The sequence below is a fragment of the Oryza sativa genome, chromosome 8, assembly GCF_034140825.1.
Source record: "Oryza sativa Japonica Group chromosome 8, ASM3414082v1".
Taxonomy (NCBI): Eukaryota; Viridiplantae; Streptophyta; class Magnoliopsida; order Poales; family Poaceae; genus Oryza; species Oryza sativa.
Window position 1 is genome coordinate 28206044 of NC_089042.1, and position 16302 is coordinate 28222345.

At 42.5% G+C, this 16302-nt stretch overlaps 2 protein-coding genes across 2 annotated transcripts; one reads left to right on the plus strand and one right to left on the minus strand.

Moving 5' to 3' along the window:
- Positions 1–931: 931 nt before the first annotated feature.
- LOC4346322 (protein RGF1 INDUCIBLE TRANSCRIPTION FACTOR 1) lies at positions 932–2828 on the minus strand. Its single transcript, XM_015793525.3, has 3 exons — positions 2422–2828; positions 2123–2359; positions 932–1868 (listed from the first exon to the last, which is right to left on the minus strand). Exons 1-3 carry the CDS (start codon positions 2623–2625, stop codon positions 1707–1709), a joined length of 603 nt encoding a protein of 200 aa, XP_015649011.1. The 5' UTR covers positions 2626–2828; the 3' UTR covers positions 932–1706.
- Positions 2829–10777: 7949 nt separating this feature from the next.
- LOC4346323 (serine carboxypeptidase-like 51) lies at positions 10778–16284 on the plus strand. The gene is made up of 12 exons (XM_015794568.3): positions 10778–11216; positions 11370–11467; positions 11765–11872; positions 12017–12266; positions 12407–12450; positions 13103–13170; positions 13609–13714; positions 13799–14004; positions 14243–14363; positions 15224–15276; positions 15399–15537; positions 15978–16284. The coding sequence occupies exons 1-12, from the start codon at positions 11072–11074 to the stop codon at positions 16044–16046; spliced, it is 1407 nt and encodes a 468-aa protein (XP_015650054.1). The 5' UTR covers positions 10778–11071; the 3' UTR covers positions 16047–16284.
- Positions 16285–16302: the final 18 nt, after the last annotated feature.

A 16302-nucleotide genomic window follows, 5' to 3' on the forward strand; every position in this document is an offset into this window, starting at 1 on the left:
CTAATTAAGTGATTAGGTTAAGAGAGAAAGACAAGATGTGGAGGGCTAGCTTTCCTTGTCATCCATCAACTAACTAGGAGTATCGTCTCTGGTTCTGCTCTGTCAAGCTGTGGAAGAGAAAGAAGGGAATGGACCAACCAAACCAAACCAAACCAAAAGACAACAAGGCAAGCAAGCAACAACAAGTCTTCCCTTCCATTTGCAAATTCCTTCTATGCATGTGGTGGGTTCAGCCCATTATTTGCTTTGCACAATGCACATCAACATCCATCCCAACGCACACCCCCCTTCTTCTGCTGATTCTTATACAATGCAATTATGCATGCTTACTTGTACGTACATGTGTGCTAATCAACTGATTAAATTAGCCGCCGGCATGCTGATTAATTTAGCTTTATGATCGACGACAAAGCTTAGCTGGGGCCGAATGAATTGTCTGCATATATACTATATAATGATGCATTCCGGATTGCTTTAATCTGATGTTCTGAATAAGTTTCAGAAAGAAACATACATTCTAGTTCTACTCCTATGTAGGAAAGGAGGATTTGATAGGCAGCCGGCCCAACAGCAACAATAATGCAGCTAGTTATGTACGTCCCCACATCACTCACATCTAAGCATAAGTCCAGCCAGACCCTCCATCTCCCTCCAAAAGATTAGATTAAAATAACAGCCACATTATCAAACAAGCCAGGCCAGAACAGGCCAGCAAGTGTAATCGATCACTTTGTTAACTTCTTCTTCTTCTTCTTGTATTGTACAATGATGCGCAAGCAAAGCAAGCCAACCATAAAGACAAAACATGGATGGATTTTCTTCTTATTCCTAACGCGCATAAAAAAACTAGTACTGGTATCTTTCCTCTTTCTTTCTTTCTTTCTTTATTCTTAAGCAGGGTGAGGTAGTGAGTAACAATGTGGACGTACAATACAACAACATTTAATGATTTTTAAATAACAAGGAATCTTGTATATATATGATCATGCATGGAGGGTGTAACAGCAATGTGGGAATGAATCAGCTAATTTTGTAACAATGTAATTACCAGGCGGTATCATCATCAGTCAATCAATAACAAAATCTTGAAAAGAATCAATAGTGACTAATATTAGAAGTCCATCCTCTAAAAATGTACTCCTGCTAGTGCCTAAGACGACAAGGTAGCAGGGATTGATCTAAGCTAATGACATGGACATGAGCTCCTACCTACCTACTGAATGAATGAATGGGTAAAAAGTATCGGTGTATGTATCTTGTGTATAGGGCAATAAACTTAACTGGTGTGGTGTGTGTGTGTGTAGTATGTGTGTTTTCTGGTGGTTTGGCTTACAATGGTGTTGAGATGGACAGTAGGAGAGGATGATTTGCTGGTGTTGGCCCGGTGGTTGGGTTGCTTTTGGGTTTTCTTTTTTGGAGATGGACAATGCGCATCTTTTCTTTTCTTTTGTTTGGACGCATCATCTTCTTCTTCTTCCTCCTCCTCCATCTGTTAATGGTGGTGATCGATCGAAGGATGGATGGATGGAGAGAAGAAGTGGAATCTGTTGGGATGAGCAATGCGAGTAGCAGATAGAAGAAGCCTTGCGTTGCTTACTTTTCGCGTGCTCCCTTGTCGGCATTGCCTCGCCAAGAATGCTTTTGCTTTCTTAATTGTTGGTTCTTTGCTTTGCGTTGCGTTACCTGGTGATGTTGATGACGATGACTCACGAACCGAACGGGGCGCGCTGGGGAATCCCCTTGCGCCGCCTCCCCTGCGGCCGTGCGCCGCCGTTCTTGCTGCTGCCGCCGGCGGCGGCGGCATCGTCATTGGTCGCATCGCCGGGCTGCACGGTGGCCCCGCGACCACCCGTCTTGGTGTCCACCAGCTGCACGCCGCAGGCGGAGGAGCCGGAAAACAGATTAAGCGTGACCCAACAGAACACACACACGATGACACGAACAAAAAGGAAAAGAAAAACAAAAATGTAGTACTCCCTCCACTTGTAATCGTAGATGAGATTAATTGAGAAAAACGAGTGCATTGGCATTATATTATATGTAGGAGTAGTCGCGAAGAAGAGAAGAAAAGAAAAGGAAGAATTATATTAAAGAAGAAATAATGGTAGTCCGTCCGTAGTACCTTGCAACCGAGGGAGCAGAAGCGGAAGGGGTCGAGGAGGGCGCGTGCGCAGATCTGGCAGTTGTAGGGGGAGGCGGCGGCCTTGCCGGCGGCGGCTCCGGCGCCGCGTGGCTGGGGGCGCTCGTTGAGGAAGAGGACCTTGGCGCTGTTGATGACGTAGGTCTGGACGCCGGAGATGTCGAGGACGTCCTCCACCTCCGTCACCCGAACCACGTCGTGGTAGGAAGAACGCCGTATCTGCAACGCACCAAATTAATTCATTCGTTTATTGCAATAGCAATTCGAAGAGGATGCCTGACCTGGATGACTCGGTGGGATTGGTGTCGGTGGGAGCGGCAGTAGTAGCAGAAGGGCGGGGAGGGGGAAGGGCAGTCGAGGCAGAACATGTTGCACTCGTTCCGCGGCGACGCCGGGTGCGCCCCGCACGCCAGGAAGAAGCGCGTCGACAGCAGCGTCTCCAGCCACTCCGGCAACCTCGTCGTCCCTGCTGCGCCCTCCGACATCAATGACGCCGACGAATGGCAATGCCGGCACCGGCAGACGCAACCAGCAGCAGGAGAGAAAGCAAGAAAGGAAGGTAGAGACCAGTGTGGTGTGGTTGGTGCTTTCTCAATCGGCTTCGCCTACCGGAGTGTGGAGTATAATTGTAATTGTGGCGTGGCGTGGCGTGCATTGGAGTTGGTGTGAGACGCGATGCGATGCGTTTTCGAGACTCGCTCGTTGCGTTGCGTTGGTGGTCCTCTTCTTTCTTCTTTCTTCGCTCGTTCGCTCCATTGATCTGCCGGTGCCCACGCCCTCTAGTTGCGTCCCTTGGATCTGCCGCTCCTCATCTTCCTGCCCGTTGGATCATTACAATATCAATCATCAGGTCCTAATGTACAAACAGCTTCCTTCCTATCCGTATCATCTTCAGTCCTCTGCTAGGTTTATTGCAAACCCGCATCCATGGATACCATTGCCTATTTGCCTACTCCCTTCGTTTCGGATCATAAGTCATTTTAACTCAAACTACTTCAAGTTTAACTACATTTAAAGAGAAATATATTAATATTTATAATACTAAACTACTTTAATAATTTATAATTGAATATATTTTTTAATATATTTATCTTAGATTGAAAATGTTACTAATTGTTTTCTACAAACTTAGTCAAATTTAGAATACGTTAGCGGGCGTTGCTTTCTTTGGGGACTTGTTTAGAGTGTAGCGTGGCTCTGTTCCTTCCCGTTGTTTGGAGTAGCGTTCGAGTTTTTCTTTTCCTTTTTTCTCTTCTTTGTTTTTTGACTTTGTTTTTTCCCCTTCCTTGGCATAGGCCGGTCTGACCAATTTGCGATGTGTAACAAAAAAAACTCTATTCCTCTTGCACGTTCACGAAAAAGTCAAATTTAGAGTAGTTTTGACTTTAACCATAATAAAAACAACTTATAATCTAAAATAGAAGGGAGTACATTACAACAACAACATGAATTTTCTTGAATACATCTCCCTTTCCTCTATACGATGGGCTGATGAGGGACAGCATAGTGGTAATACCTAGTATAATTTTAAGGAAAGGGAAAAAAAAAGAATGCCAAATTGTGAATTGAATAGATGGGGTTGTTCGTTTGGTTTTTCAACATGAATTTGACTTGTCTGAGTTGTTGGTGTTGAGAAAAGGAAGGATCCAAATACGACTATTAGCTGGGAAAGCCTGAGAGATGGGCCCGGCCACACACGGTCTTTGCTGCTCTGGAATGTGGCGGTTGGAAGGTGAAAAAGAAGCAGCAGCAGCAGCAGCAGCAAACGCAAACCCATTTGGGTTGTTGCTGTAGGGCCCCCGGGGACCACATGGCAAGTGGGTTCATGTGCCACTGCAGGTGGGGCCAAGCGAGAAACCCCAGCATGTACATTTGCGGCGCACTCACCGATGTGGATCGCGCCCCCTCCCCCCCCCCCCCCCCAGTACAGCAAGCTATGGCTTGGCTACTCCAGATAGAAGTAGAGGTGGGATTTGACACTCACTGACAACAAATTCCTTTGCTTTTGCTTCCTTCACCTGCAGTACTACTGTTCACAACAGTTGCATATTCCCTTTTTCTTTTCTTTTCTTTTTTTTTCAGGTTGGTTGAAAAGGCAACAGGTACAATTTTTATCTAAGACAAATTAAGCAAACCCAAAAACACACGCGCGCGCATTGAACAAGGATTAAGTTACAAGTACTAGTAGTATCTGTGAGCTGAGCTAAGGGTCTCTTTGAGGGAGCTTTTAGCTTCTTCCATAATCAGAACCTCCTATAAACAGACTAGTTCTTTTTAGATTCTGAGAAATTGTACTTATAAAACCTAGAATATGCCGGAATTTAGTAATACCAAAATTTTGGTAAAGTTGAAAACGATAACAAGCTGAACAGGTCATACATTTTTACAAGTAGCAGCAGCGGATTTCGTAAAAAAAATCCCATCAAAAGTATAAGTGGTGGAGCTAGCTCCCGGGTTGGTCATGCAGCCACTCATTCCACCGCTAACATTCTCACTGTCCTGTTGTCCATGATATATTTGTAAAAAACATCGATCATTGAAGTAGCAAATTGCTCAGGCGTAACAATGTCAATGCCTCCGTCAGTGATTAATACTAGTGTTTAGTTCAACTTGAGCTTCACCAGTCAAGGATCCCGGAACTTGAGCTGATGGAGCCCTATTGAACAGTTCCGTCATATTTGTTTACTTAAACACCGTGGGAATGCTGGAAAGTTAGGGGTGCCACGTCATATGTCTGCTTTCAAGCAAACCGAACGATCACACCAAATGCTGCTCCCTCCCTTTCAGCTAATTAACCTCCTCGCCCGTTCGCCCGACAACTTAGCTCTCAGCTAGTTAGCTAATTAAGCTTGTAATGCTTTGATTGATTAATGGAGCATGTAACATGTCTACTGCTCTGCATAATTTTCTTCCTGCCGACCGTAATGACATTACTATTGAAAGATCGAATCAGCTTAAAACATGATCATATAATCAGTCTAAAAAAATAAGAGCATATATGGATGCCACTAGTAAATACTAGTAATATTATACTTGACTAATTGACATTAGGTACAGAGGCCGGCAACTGTTGATACAAAATACTAGTCCGAACAAGCAAACAACATTTCTGCCTGTGATGTGAGGTCGTCATCCATGATCAGCTAGTACCTGTACTGCTTACTCCAAACTGAAGGTTGGGCGGCTTATACAATAACTAATATGTATCCATCCAAATTAACCAACGTCATTGCTGCTTGCGTCCTCATGATACAGCTCCATCTATCATATCTACTAGGACCACTGCCTTCTACTAGTACTAATATATATATACTATTAATTTTTATTAAATAAATGGATTAATTAGTACGGAGTATACATATAGCTCCAAGCTGAAGCCCATCCCCCCTGCTCCCGTGATCGATCTATCTATATCTGTCACGACAAATAATCAAGCTCTTCTCTTTTTCTTTTTTCTGAAAAAAAAAATCAGACGACAACTAACTAGCTAGCTATAGTGTTTCCAATTCCTCATAAATATCCCTTCTTCTCTTCATCACTATACACTCCAAATCTTTGGAAAAATGAATCTTTTGTGGGTGTCTTAAACGGGAGGAAAAATCGGATGCTCGTGGCCTCCACCACTCTACTCTTTCTCTCTTCCTTTATCTCCATTTTCATCGACCAAGGCAGTAGCATGACATCCTAGCTCCATTGTTCAATCCAAAACGAGATTTGGGGAGAGACGTCCCTAAAAACTATCAAGTGCATCTCCGCCCCGAGGAAGGGAGGTAGCTAGTGCTCCTTATACCATCAACCATGTTAGTGGGGCCCATTGCATCAACTCAAATCTAGGGCTTTATCATGGATTCGACGATTTACTTTCTCTAATGCCAATATTTCTGAGATGCAGTGGTGACGCGCCAACGAGGAGACAATCATGTTGTTTTGCAATATATCATTATTTTTTTAAAAAAATATTGTACATGGTGTTCTTCGTATGCTTTAACAATTATTTTTGTCGATAGTTAAAATTTGATGTTTCATTTGTGATATAAAAATGTGTCAAAATAGGATTTGGCAATGTTTCATTTCTTATTTGTTTTTAGTGGTATCAGTAACTAATACTTATTTCAATAGCTCCATTTTTTGTTTTATATATGCTGTACACGAACGAATGTTTTTAAGTTAAATCTAATAGTAGCTAGCAGAGGTACTACCTTGTTTTTTTTTAAAATAGGGCGGAGGGAGTGAGTAGTGAGCATAGCAGTGGCGGCCAGCAACCGACGATTATATTACTCCCGGGCAGCGTGCAGATGCAGGTGAGAGAGAGTAGCTAGTAGTATTGAAGAAGAGTGATGGAGAGATAGCGAAGTGGGGTGTGGCTGAGGAGTTTGGTAACTAGGCAATTCCATTCAATTCATTATATTTTGTGTAGCATATGCATCTATCTATCTTTATATTTTGGACAACTTTACAGATAAATGCACGCCCAATTAATCAACCATCAATTAATAAATACTCTCTCCATCCAAAAAAAAACTCAACCTACTATAACAACGAATCTGTATAAAGAGGGTCATATCGTTTTTTAGGTTAAGTTTTTTTAGATGGAGGAAGTACAGTATTTAATCTGGCGTGCAGCCAGCAGCATATATGCTAATCGATCGATAAATATGATCAAAATGTCCAACGTACTTCACTGACTAGCTAACTAGCACATGAGAGTACTACTGCTATTATTATTCGCCGTACCACCGATCCTCATATAACTTGTGCCCACCACATGGCTTGCCCATACGTCCTCGAGTTTTTCTTCTTCTTCTTTTTTCGACAAAAAAGAGTAACTCAAGTTAATATAATGTTAGCAAATGGACTAGCTAACACTTAAGCTTCCTCGGTACATTACACTACAAATTAATTTGGTATTATTGTTTACACAGAGAAAAAAAAGGTTTCAAAGTGGGCGGTGGGGGCAATGGCGGCGTGGGAGTTATCGGAGGTGGAGAAGATGAACGGGACGGGGACATCTCTAGGGGTGGACAGAAATCTCATGGCTCGTTAGCTCGCTCGGCTCGTGACAAGCTCGGCTCGGTTTCCTAACGAGCCGAGCTGGCATGTCAGCTCGTTAGAGATCGAGCTGGCTCGCGAGCTGCTCACGAGCGAGAACATATGAGCTGTGGGCCTTTGGGTGTTAGCCGCACAGTCACATAATAAAGGGCTAGAGGCCCAGCCCAACAAAAACCCTAGTCTCCTCTCCTGATTCCCTAATACCGTCGCTCCCGATCGGCCGCCGATCCCCTTCCCTCCCGATCCCTTTCTCTCGATGACCCGCTCGAGTACTCGACTCCTCCCCGTCCACCAGCCGCCACCCGCTACTCCGCCACCTGCCACTGCCAGCCACCAGCCTGCCACCCGCCAGCCATCGAAGGAAGCAGCGCGCCACCGAAGGAGCGAGGCGCCCGCCACTGCCGCTCGCTGCCTCGCTCTCCACCGAAAGAGCGTGTGCGCGGCGCCGGCGTCTTCTCTCGCCGCCGCATCCGACCGTCCTCACTCTTCTCCTCCTCTACCGTTCACAAGGAGCGTCGTCGTCTCCTCCTCTGCTGATGTGATGAACTGCTGATGTATCATGTGTGTGATTGTGGTCATGTACTACTTGTGAGACTGTAGATTTGCATACTCAAAACGGTCAAACCACCTCTGTGACTGGTCATGCACAGACGCACTCATGCAGTCATGCTTGCTGTTGCTGAAGCTCGCGAGCCTAACGAGCTAGCTCCGAGCTTTCAAATGAGCCGAGCCAAGCTGGGTTTTTAGCTCGTTAGGATAACGAGCTAGACCGAGCCGAGCCGAGCTGGCTCGCTATCCACCCCTAGGCACCTCGCTGCCATTCGAGCTTCAATAGGATTTAGGATATTGCACACGGTGACGGTGGCAACGAAGACGGCATAGGAACTCCAATGGAGGATTTAGGATTTCAATGTTGGAAGGTGGGTTAAAGGAGAGCAGTGTGCATTCTCGTAGTATCCTCACGGTATCACCAGGCGTCCCCAGCCTCACCACGAACCCCTCCAGAGCGAGCAACACTATCATTTTCGAACTGTTCCTTCCACCTTTCAAGTGCGACACCATTGCACGCCTCGGCTTTGGTGTAGTGAACAAGTTATTCGTGGAGGTAGAGCCCGTGGCGCCATTTGAATCGGAGGATGGCGCGACGACAGTGGCGTGCCGTTGGTTGCGGCGCCACCAGACTTTTCCTTCATGCTCATGGCATTCTAGGGGTAGGTGTTGGATATCGATCACGTAGTGGAAGTGGGAGGGATTAACATGTGGACTGATAACGATGATTTATATGGGTTGACATGTCACGTAGGAAGAAACTAGGATGCAAATCATTAAAGGAAACAAAATGAATATTAATCTCTCTAAATGCCGTGGGATCGCTTGAGATTTAGAGCGTCACGTCAGCCGATTTTTGTAAAAACAACCCTATACTTTTAGTTAATTGTGTACCGGTCCCCGCTACTATCCACCGTCCGATTTTACCATAGGGTCGATCTGGCCATCCACGTGTTCCACTGTGGCATCGTTTTCACACCCGTGGGATCGTTGGATCGCGAATGAACGGTGTGGATTTTGCCCGCCCGTGAGAAACCCTAGTAGGTTTTAATACTTGAGGGTTATACCTGGTCTTAGTACTGATGGAAAAAAGTTGAGCTTGAGTCATAGAAAGGAGTTTCTTTTAGGCTTTTACTTTTTAGTTTTCCTAGTTATTATACTCATGCTAGTTAGCCCAGCACAGAAACATCAACACATACACCTAAGGCCCATAACCTAGTATAAGGGCCCACAAACAATAAAAAAGCCTATAAACTATGAAAGTCAGAGCCCACGAAGGAGAGCGTACGGCCTACTAAGGGCCCACGAAAGAAAGCTACGGCCCAATAAAAGCTCGCTAAGGAAAACGTGTTGGCCTGCTAGGACAAATGATGGAAACGTGGCGGCCCAATGACGGCCCACGGGGAAACTTTATGGAAAATGTAACGGCGGCCCATAAATAAAGGAAAATGAGGGAAATCTCGGGAAGTTTATTTTTTCCCCTTCTTGTAGTTGTGTGTTAAGAAAACCAAAACCTTTCTTATACTGTAGATATTTATCCCAAACCAATAAAGCTGGGGCCTGGAGTAGAGCTAGAAGAATAATAATAATTGTACTGCATTGATTTAAGGAGGATTGCAGTTACGTGAAGACAGAGAAATGAAGTAAGACAAGGAAGAAGAAGCGAAGACTGAACAAGTGTAGTGTAGCGGTAGCGTGTTTCTCTAGAAAAAGAGAAGGCGGCTGGTAGATAGCGTGTGCTGGGCTTGTTTTGTTTGTCATGCGGCTGGAGGCCATGCAGAGACCGGGACCATACCGGCCTGGGCCGTTACTCTGCCTACCTATCTTTATAGGAAACCTGCACGATTTTTATACTCTCTATCTCACTTTTTTTTTCAGATAATTAAGAAACTGTATATCACAACAAGTTGAATCTTTTTTTTTTTCACAAAACACAATACAGACGCTCGATGTCACATCCCGCGCCTCGGCCTGGCTATCTACTACCACTTGAGCTACACCCAATTTACCACAAGTAGTGTTGAAACTATGACCACTTGGACTTGGGATTAAAATAGTTTCAGGTTTAACATCCCGAAAATTTCCAGGTTTACCTTTCTGAAATCAAAATATAAAATAGAAGGATGGAGCAAGCAATGAGTTCTCTCCATTTCAATTAATTATTGTTAGCTTTGTTCTGAGTCAAATATTGTTTTTAACTTTGACTACAATTTTTGAAATTTTATATAGTTTAAAAATTATGGTCAAAGTTAGAAATTAATATTTGATAAAGTTAAAACGGAGGGAGTAACTAAATGGAGTACGATCGACCACAAGTAGAGTACGCATGCAGTGCCACAACTCAAATACTAAATCACAAGAATATAAAGATTATATATATATATATATATATATATATATATATATATATATATATATATATATATATATATATATATATATATATATATATATATATATATATATATATATATATATATATATATATATATATATATATATATATATATATATATATATATATATATATATATATATATATATATATATATATATATATATATATATATCGGATTCCGATCTTGCCTGTACGTGATTGGGTTGATTGCGTTGCGTGTGAAAAACAAGGAGATATAGTTATGATCGACAGGTAGAGGCAGATATATAGTGCAGCTGTGGTACGTTACGTTGCATGCGGTTTTCCAGCAAACAAGCAAAAACTAACGACAAAAAAACAAACAGACAGATCGATCATCGACCAATCTATATGCATGGGATGATTCGATTCGTCATGGGTAAATAACAACAAGTAGCATAGCAGCAGTAGATGGCCGGATGGATGGATCGATCGAGCAGCACTCAATCCAATCCGTCCCAATTAATATCCCCCATTTATATCTGTGGATGGATGATGGAAGGGAGTAGTACTTCCTCCGTTTCTTTTTAAAAAAAAAGGTAAACTTAAATAAGGATGAGATATATGTCTAGATTCATTGTTTAAGTTATATCTCATTCTTATCTATGTTAGTTTTTTTTCTTAGATGGACAAAGTACACATGTATAGATAAAATGATCAAACGAGATGGATGAGAAAAACAGGTAATTAACTACTCCTACTATTTGTATTTATTTATTACTAAATAGATACTATTTCTAAATGTACAGCACCTGTGGATCATAGTACACCATGTACACGAGTATAAAATAAAATATAAATAGGGACATCCAGGTCATGTCATTCATTTCTAGCTAGTTAGTATCTCATCTCCTTTTTGCTGAGGCTGAGGGAGAGGCAGAGGCTGCCTCACGCATCCCTGTCGATCTCGGTCAAGAATGGGGTTGCTGATGAGGCCCGTCGCCTTGCTCATCTACTGCACCACCGCCTCCCTCTTCTTCCTCACCTCCTCCTCCTCCGCCGCCATCGCCGGTGGCACGCCGGACGGCTCGGAGGAGTGGGGCTATGTCCAAGTACGCCCGAGTAAGCATCTTCAACTCTTCTTCTTCTTCCTCCTCCTCCTTTTACTTTGATGATATTGTGTATACTAGCTTATTATTGGGTATATATTATATTGATCCATCGATCGAAATAATATGATTATGATGTTGGTCCGTATATACTATGTACGTGCAGAGGCGCACATGTTCTGGTGGTTGTACCGGAGCCCGCAGCGCGTGAACAACAAGGGCAGCACGCCATGGCCGACCGTGCTCTGGCTCCAGGGAGGCCCGGTAATCAATTCATTAATTAAATCGTACATATATATATATATATATAGTCATCATCCAGATGATTATATATATATATTGATTGCAGGCAGCTAGCTGGTTCCGATATCGATCGACCACCCATATATGCATAATTGATTAATTTACTGATTGCATAATTATTTATATATAGTATATGAAATATAATTAATCATCCAGCTAGCTAATTAATCAACAACCATTGCTCCCTCCAATGTTATCGTAGTAGTACGTACGTAGTATCATGCATCTTGTGTAGTTAACAAACAAGCGATATTGCAGGGCGCTTCGGGCGTGGGTTATGGCAACTTCATGGAGATCGGGCCGCTGGACACCAACCTTAAACCCCGCCCATCCACCTGGCTCTCCAAGGCCGACCTCCTCTTCGTCGTAATACTATGATTTTGCTTAATTTCGATCTCATTATCTTAAACAAATTTTCTGGAGAGAGAGAGATAGAGATAGAGATAGAGATAGAGTAGTTGTAGGTTGGTGAAGGATGAATTGAATGGTGCAATGAGATGGCAATGGCAGGACAACCCAGTGGGCACCGGGTTCAGCTACGTGGAGGGCGGCGACAGGACATTGCTGGCGCGCACGGACGCCGAGGCAGCCACCGACCTCACCACTCTGCTCTCCCAACTCTACCGCAGCAACAACACGCGGCTGCAGGGGAGCCCACTTTACATCGTCGCAGAGTCCTACGGCGGCAAGTTCGCCGTCACCACCGCCTTGGCCGCGCTCAAGGCCATCCACGCCGGCCGCCTCGCCGCCAGCCTCGCCGGTACTTACACCCATATATCCACCATTGCCCCATTTGCATCTATCTCTACCCATATACACAGTAATCTCTTTATTATATACCTACACCAAATGAATGTGTATATATGTAAACAATGACTTAATCTTCATGTCTTTATGCAGGAGTTGCGCTTGGTAATAGCTGGATTTCACCCGAGGACTCGGTGGTAAGTACTAGCTCAATACTCCCATCACACTAGTTAATAAATTTAGAACGTATCATGTTTACACGAGTCTTCTCGTGTACACCCCGTATATATCTTGCACACCAATTAACAAATTTCAAAAAAAAAGAAAAAGATAAAATTTCCAACAGCATTACACTTATGTGTAAAGTTTTAACCTCAAATTCACTGCATTTTGAGAGTAAAAACAAAGATAAAATTTCTTACAATTTTAAGGGTATAAATTGATCACAATTTTATCCTTTTTTTGTGCTTCTTATGTAGATTGAATTTCAAGATGGAACTTTACACATAAATGTGTTACTACCTAAAGTATATGTACAAACGTTTTTTTAGAATTTTTGGTGAAGTTTGTTAGTTGGTATATATATTGTGTACATGAAAAATATTGTGGATATGATATGCTCTCAATTACTCCATCAGTCTAAAAATATAAGAGATTTTGAATGGGTGGAATATTTTCTACTACTATAAATTTGGACAGAGAGTTTATCTAGATTTGTAGTAGTATGAAGTGTTCTATCCGTTTAAAATCTTTTATATTTTAGAACGGAAGGAGTAATTAGTAAGAGGAAAAGAAGATATTTTGGGATTTGATGGAAATAAACGGTCGGGTGCCTATATTTGTTGGCAGCTTTCGTGGGGGCCATTGCTGTACCAAGTGTCCCGCCTTGACGAGAACGGCCTCTACCTCTCCGACAGGTTAACTTACTACTACACTACTTTTCGTTTCAAATTATTAGTCGTTTTAATTTTAGTTAAAGTCAACTGCTTCAAATTTAATTAAGTTTATAGATAAAATAATAATACTTTTAATCCAAGACAAATAAATTATGAAAGAATATTTAATTATCGATTTAATGAAACTGATTTGGTTTTGTAAATATTATAGTATATTTGTTTACAAACTTAGTTAAACTTGAAGCAATTTGACTTTGACAAAAGTTAAAACGTCTTATAATCTGAAACAGAAGGAGTGCTACTTTTTATTTTCATATCAGTTGCATGCAATGGTTGGCTAGTTAGTTGCTTGCAATTCATCCGTCCCAATTCAGTCTTTTTTTAATTACTTATTGTTTACAAAAATGGATATTAAGGCGACGTATAAATTAAACAAGGCAAATGCAAATGCAAATGCAGCCTGGCGCAGCAGATCAAGGCGCAGGTGAAGGCAGCACAGTTCCTGGAGGCCGAGAACACATGGCAAAGTCTGGAGTCCATCATTCTCGAGCAAGCCAACTTCATCGTGCGTCTCACTAATATTTATACTTATATACATATATGCACAGAGTTTGTATTAGTTTGTGAAAGAGAAATGTGATGGGTGCAGGACTTCTACAATTTCCTCAAGGATGACTCGTCGTCGGATGCTAATTTGGAGCAGCAGCAGCGGCAGAGGCTACTGGCGTCGCTGGGGCAGTCGAGGAGGCGCTACTCCAGCTACCTGAGCTCCAAGGTCACAACGGAAGGCGGCTTCGAGGGCATCATGAACACCGTCATCAGGGATAAGCTCCGGATCATACCCAAAAACGTCACGTACGTATACCAACATTATTTTACAACTTACATATATATGTATAATGCACAATGCATGCACATACAAATGATATAGTATTTCCTATGTTTCAATTTATCCCAATTTATTATACTAGATGTATCAAATCTCATCTTAGGTAGTAACATTTCTGGGACGAAGGAAGTATATGGGATCTCTGAATTTAATTGTTGTCCCATCTAACTTTAATTATATACTGTCCACGATCGAAATATATAGCTGGAGCGAGCAGTCAGACGATGTGTTCGAAGCTCTTGCAGGAGACTTCATGAAACCCAGAATCCTTGAGGTCGACGAGCTTCTCAACCTTGGCCTCAACGTCACAATCTATAGCGGACAGGTATCAAACTCAACTCTCCTCTCTGCTACTCCTACATTTATGTATGGGTCTTTCAACATGTGGATTTATCGCTTTGTCTGATCCATCGACCAATTACTTGATGTATGTCAGCATGTTCTACCTAGCTTACACCCAAACATTACACATCATGAGTCCTGGCTGTTGCTTTGCATGCATGGCACTGGCACAGTATCATGCTTCAGTTGTCCGTCAGGAAATGTGTTATCACCTGTTGTTTTGTTTGTCCGTCCCCGTATTGCCTAGTGTCATATTAATCCATACTCATACAAGGTACTAGCTCTACAGTACATGCTCTTTGATCGCCAGCAAGAATATATTCCACATGACAGACAGCAGTGCATGTTGCACACCTGCTGGTATCATCAGCATCTCTAGTCCATCTATCGGATTCGTGCAATCTCATCAGACACACATACATATCTTCATCAGGCTACCCTAGGTGCATATGTATATGTGATGTGATATCCTTAGGCTTATCACGGGCATATATCTGGACGAATATATGTGTATGTCAGCTCCATGCTTTCTTCTTGTACTCCTAACTTTTGTTTCTTGCACCAACACACAAAGGCCACCAGGAATATATAGTTGATTTAGCTTCATCTATTGGGAAAGGCACAACCTACATCGTAACAGACACATGACCCCTAACATGTGTGACTGTCCATTTTGTCTCAACTTCTGAACCATATTCTGGATATATATATATATATATAGAGTTACTAAATGCCAAATGCATCGCAGCAACCAACTATATATATAAATAAATAAATAATATATCTGAAGATAGCCAAAGTTTAGCTTTCTTATAGTTAATTAATTGGCAATTGTTCATTCAGCTTGATCTGATCTGTGCGACCAAGGGAACATTGGATTGGATTCAGAAACTCAAGTAAGCATTTGCAGTTTCTGCACAAACCCCCCCTCTCTTATTACTGCAGAATTAATGCATGAGAAGCAAATTACAAAGACAAGTGGTTTAATGGCCCATGCATGCCTGTTGTTTGATGTCAGGTGGGATGGTCTGAAGAACTTCACAAACTCACGCAGAGTGCCGCTCTACTGCAGTGGTGGTGAAGCAGCTGGCACCCAAGCCTTCCTCAAATCTTACAAGAATCTCAAATTCTACTGGATACTGGGAGCTGGCCACATGGTAAGTAGTAGTAACCTCTAGCTAGTATTCCAACACATATACTAGTATATTAGAGTAAAACAATGGTATTGTTGGAACCTGTGGTGTCAGCTACCCTGATTGCATGCAAGTGCAATTATTTTTGTGCAAGCATAGCCATCAGGATTTGGACAGGCTAGATTCAGTGTGAGCTGGAAAGAGTGTGCATTCATGTAGTACTAGTAGCTGGTGAGAGAGTTTCTTCAAGGATCAATAGCAGCACATGCAGAAGCAAGCAATACAGTGCCTTTGAGAAAGACAAGAGGCCGGCAGGGACACATGCACCAACAGTGATAGATAGATAGGGAGAGGAGGAGGGATCAGGGATGGAGGGAGCTTACTAGGACAGGCAGGTGAACTTGTGTAGTGGCTTCTTCAATGTTTGTCGATGCTGAAATCTATTTTCCTTCTCTTGCTGACAGGTACCAATAGACAACCCTTGCCCTGCATTGAAGATGCTTGGTGACATTACACAATCTCCTGCTCAGTAGAAAAGAGGAGGATGACACTACATGCTGACACCAACTGAAGATTCTTTTTCTCCTTAATTTCTACTTTCACCTTTTTACACAGAAAAGAAAAAGGATATCATAGCATTGATGAGATAAGAAAAGATAGCAGAGTGATATAAATAGAGAGAGAGAGATCTGTTTCACTTTATATTATAGTACTGGTGCAGCTGGTTTTTCGGTGACAGGGTACAATATAAAATCAAATTTATTGCATGCAGCTTGCATAGTGCAGCAG

Bases quoted from the DNA above. Each gene is read 5' to 3' on its own strand.
- LOC4346322 (XM_015793525.3), bottom strand. From the start codon at position 2,625: ATGTCGGAGGGCGCAGCAGGGACGACGAGGTTGCCGGAGTGGCTGGAG. The intron at 2,360-2,421 runs GTCAGGCATCCT...GGTGCGTTGCAG, and splicing joins AATCCCACCGAGTCATCCAG to ATACGGCGTTCTTCCTACCA. The intron at 1,869-2,122 runs GTACTACGGACG...TGCGGCGTGCAG, and splicing joins TCTGCTCCCTCGGTTGCAAG to CTGGTGGACACCAAGACGGG.
- LOC4346323 (XM_015794568.3), top strand. From the start codon at position 11,072: ATGGGGTTGCTGATGAGGCCCGTCGCCTTGCTCATCTACTGCACCACC. The intron at 11,217-11,369 runs GTAAGCATCTTC...ATGTACGTGCAG, and splicing joins CTATGTCCAAGTACGCCCGA to AGGCGCACATGTTCTGGTGG. The intron at 13,715-13,798 runs GTGCGTCTCACT...TGATGGGTGCAG, and splicing joins TCGAGCAAGCCAACTTCATC to GACTTCTACAATTTCCTCAA.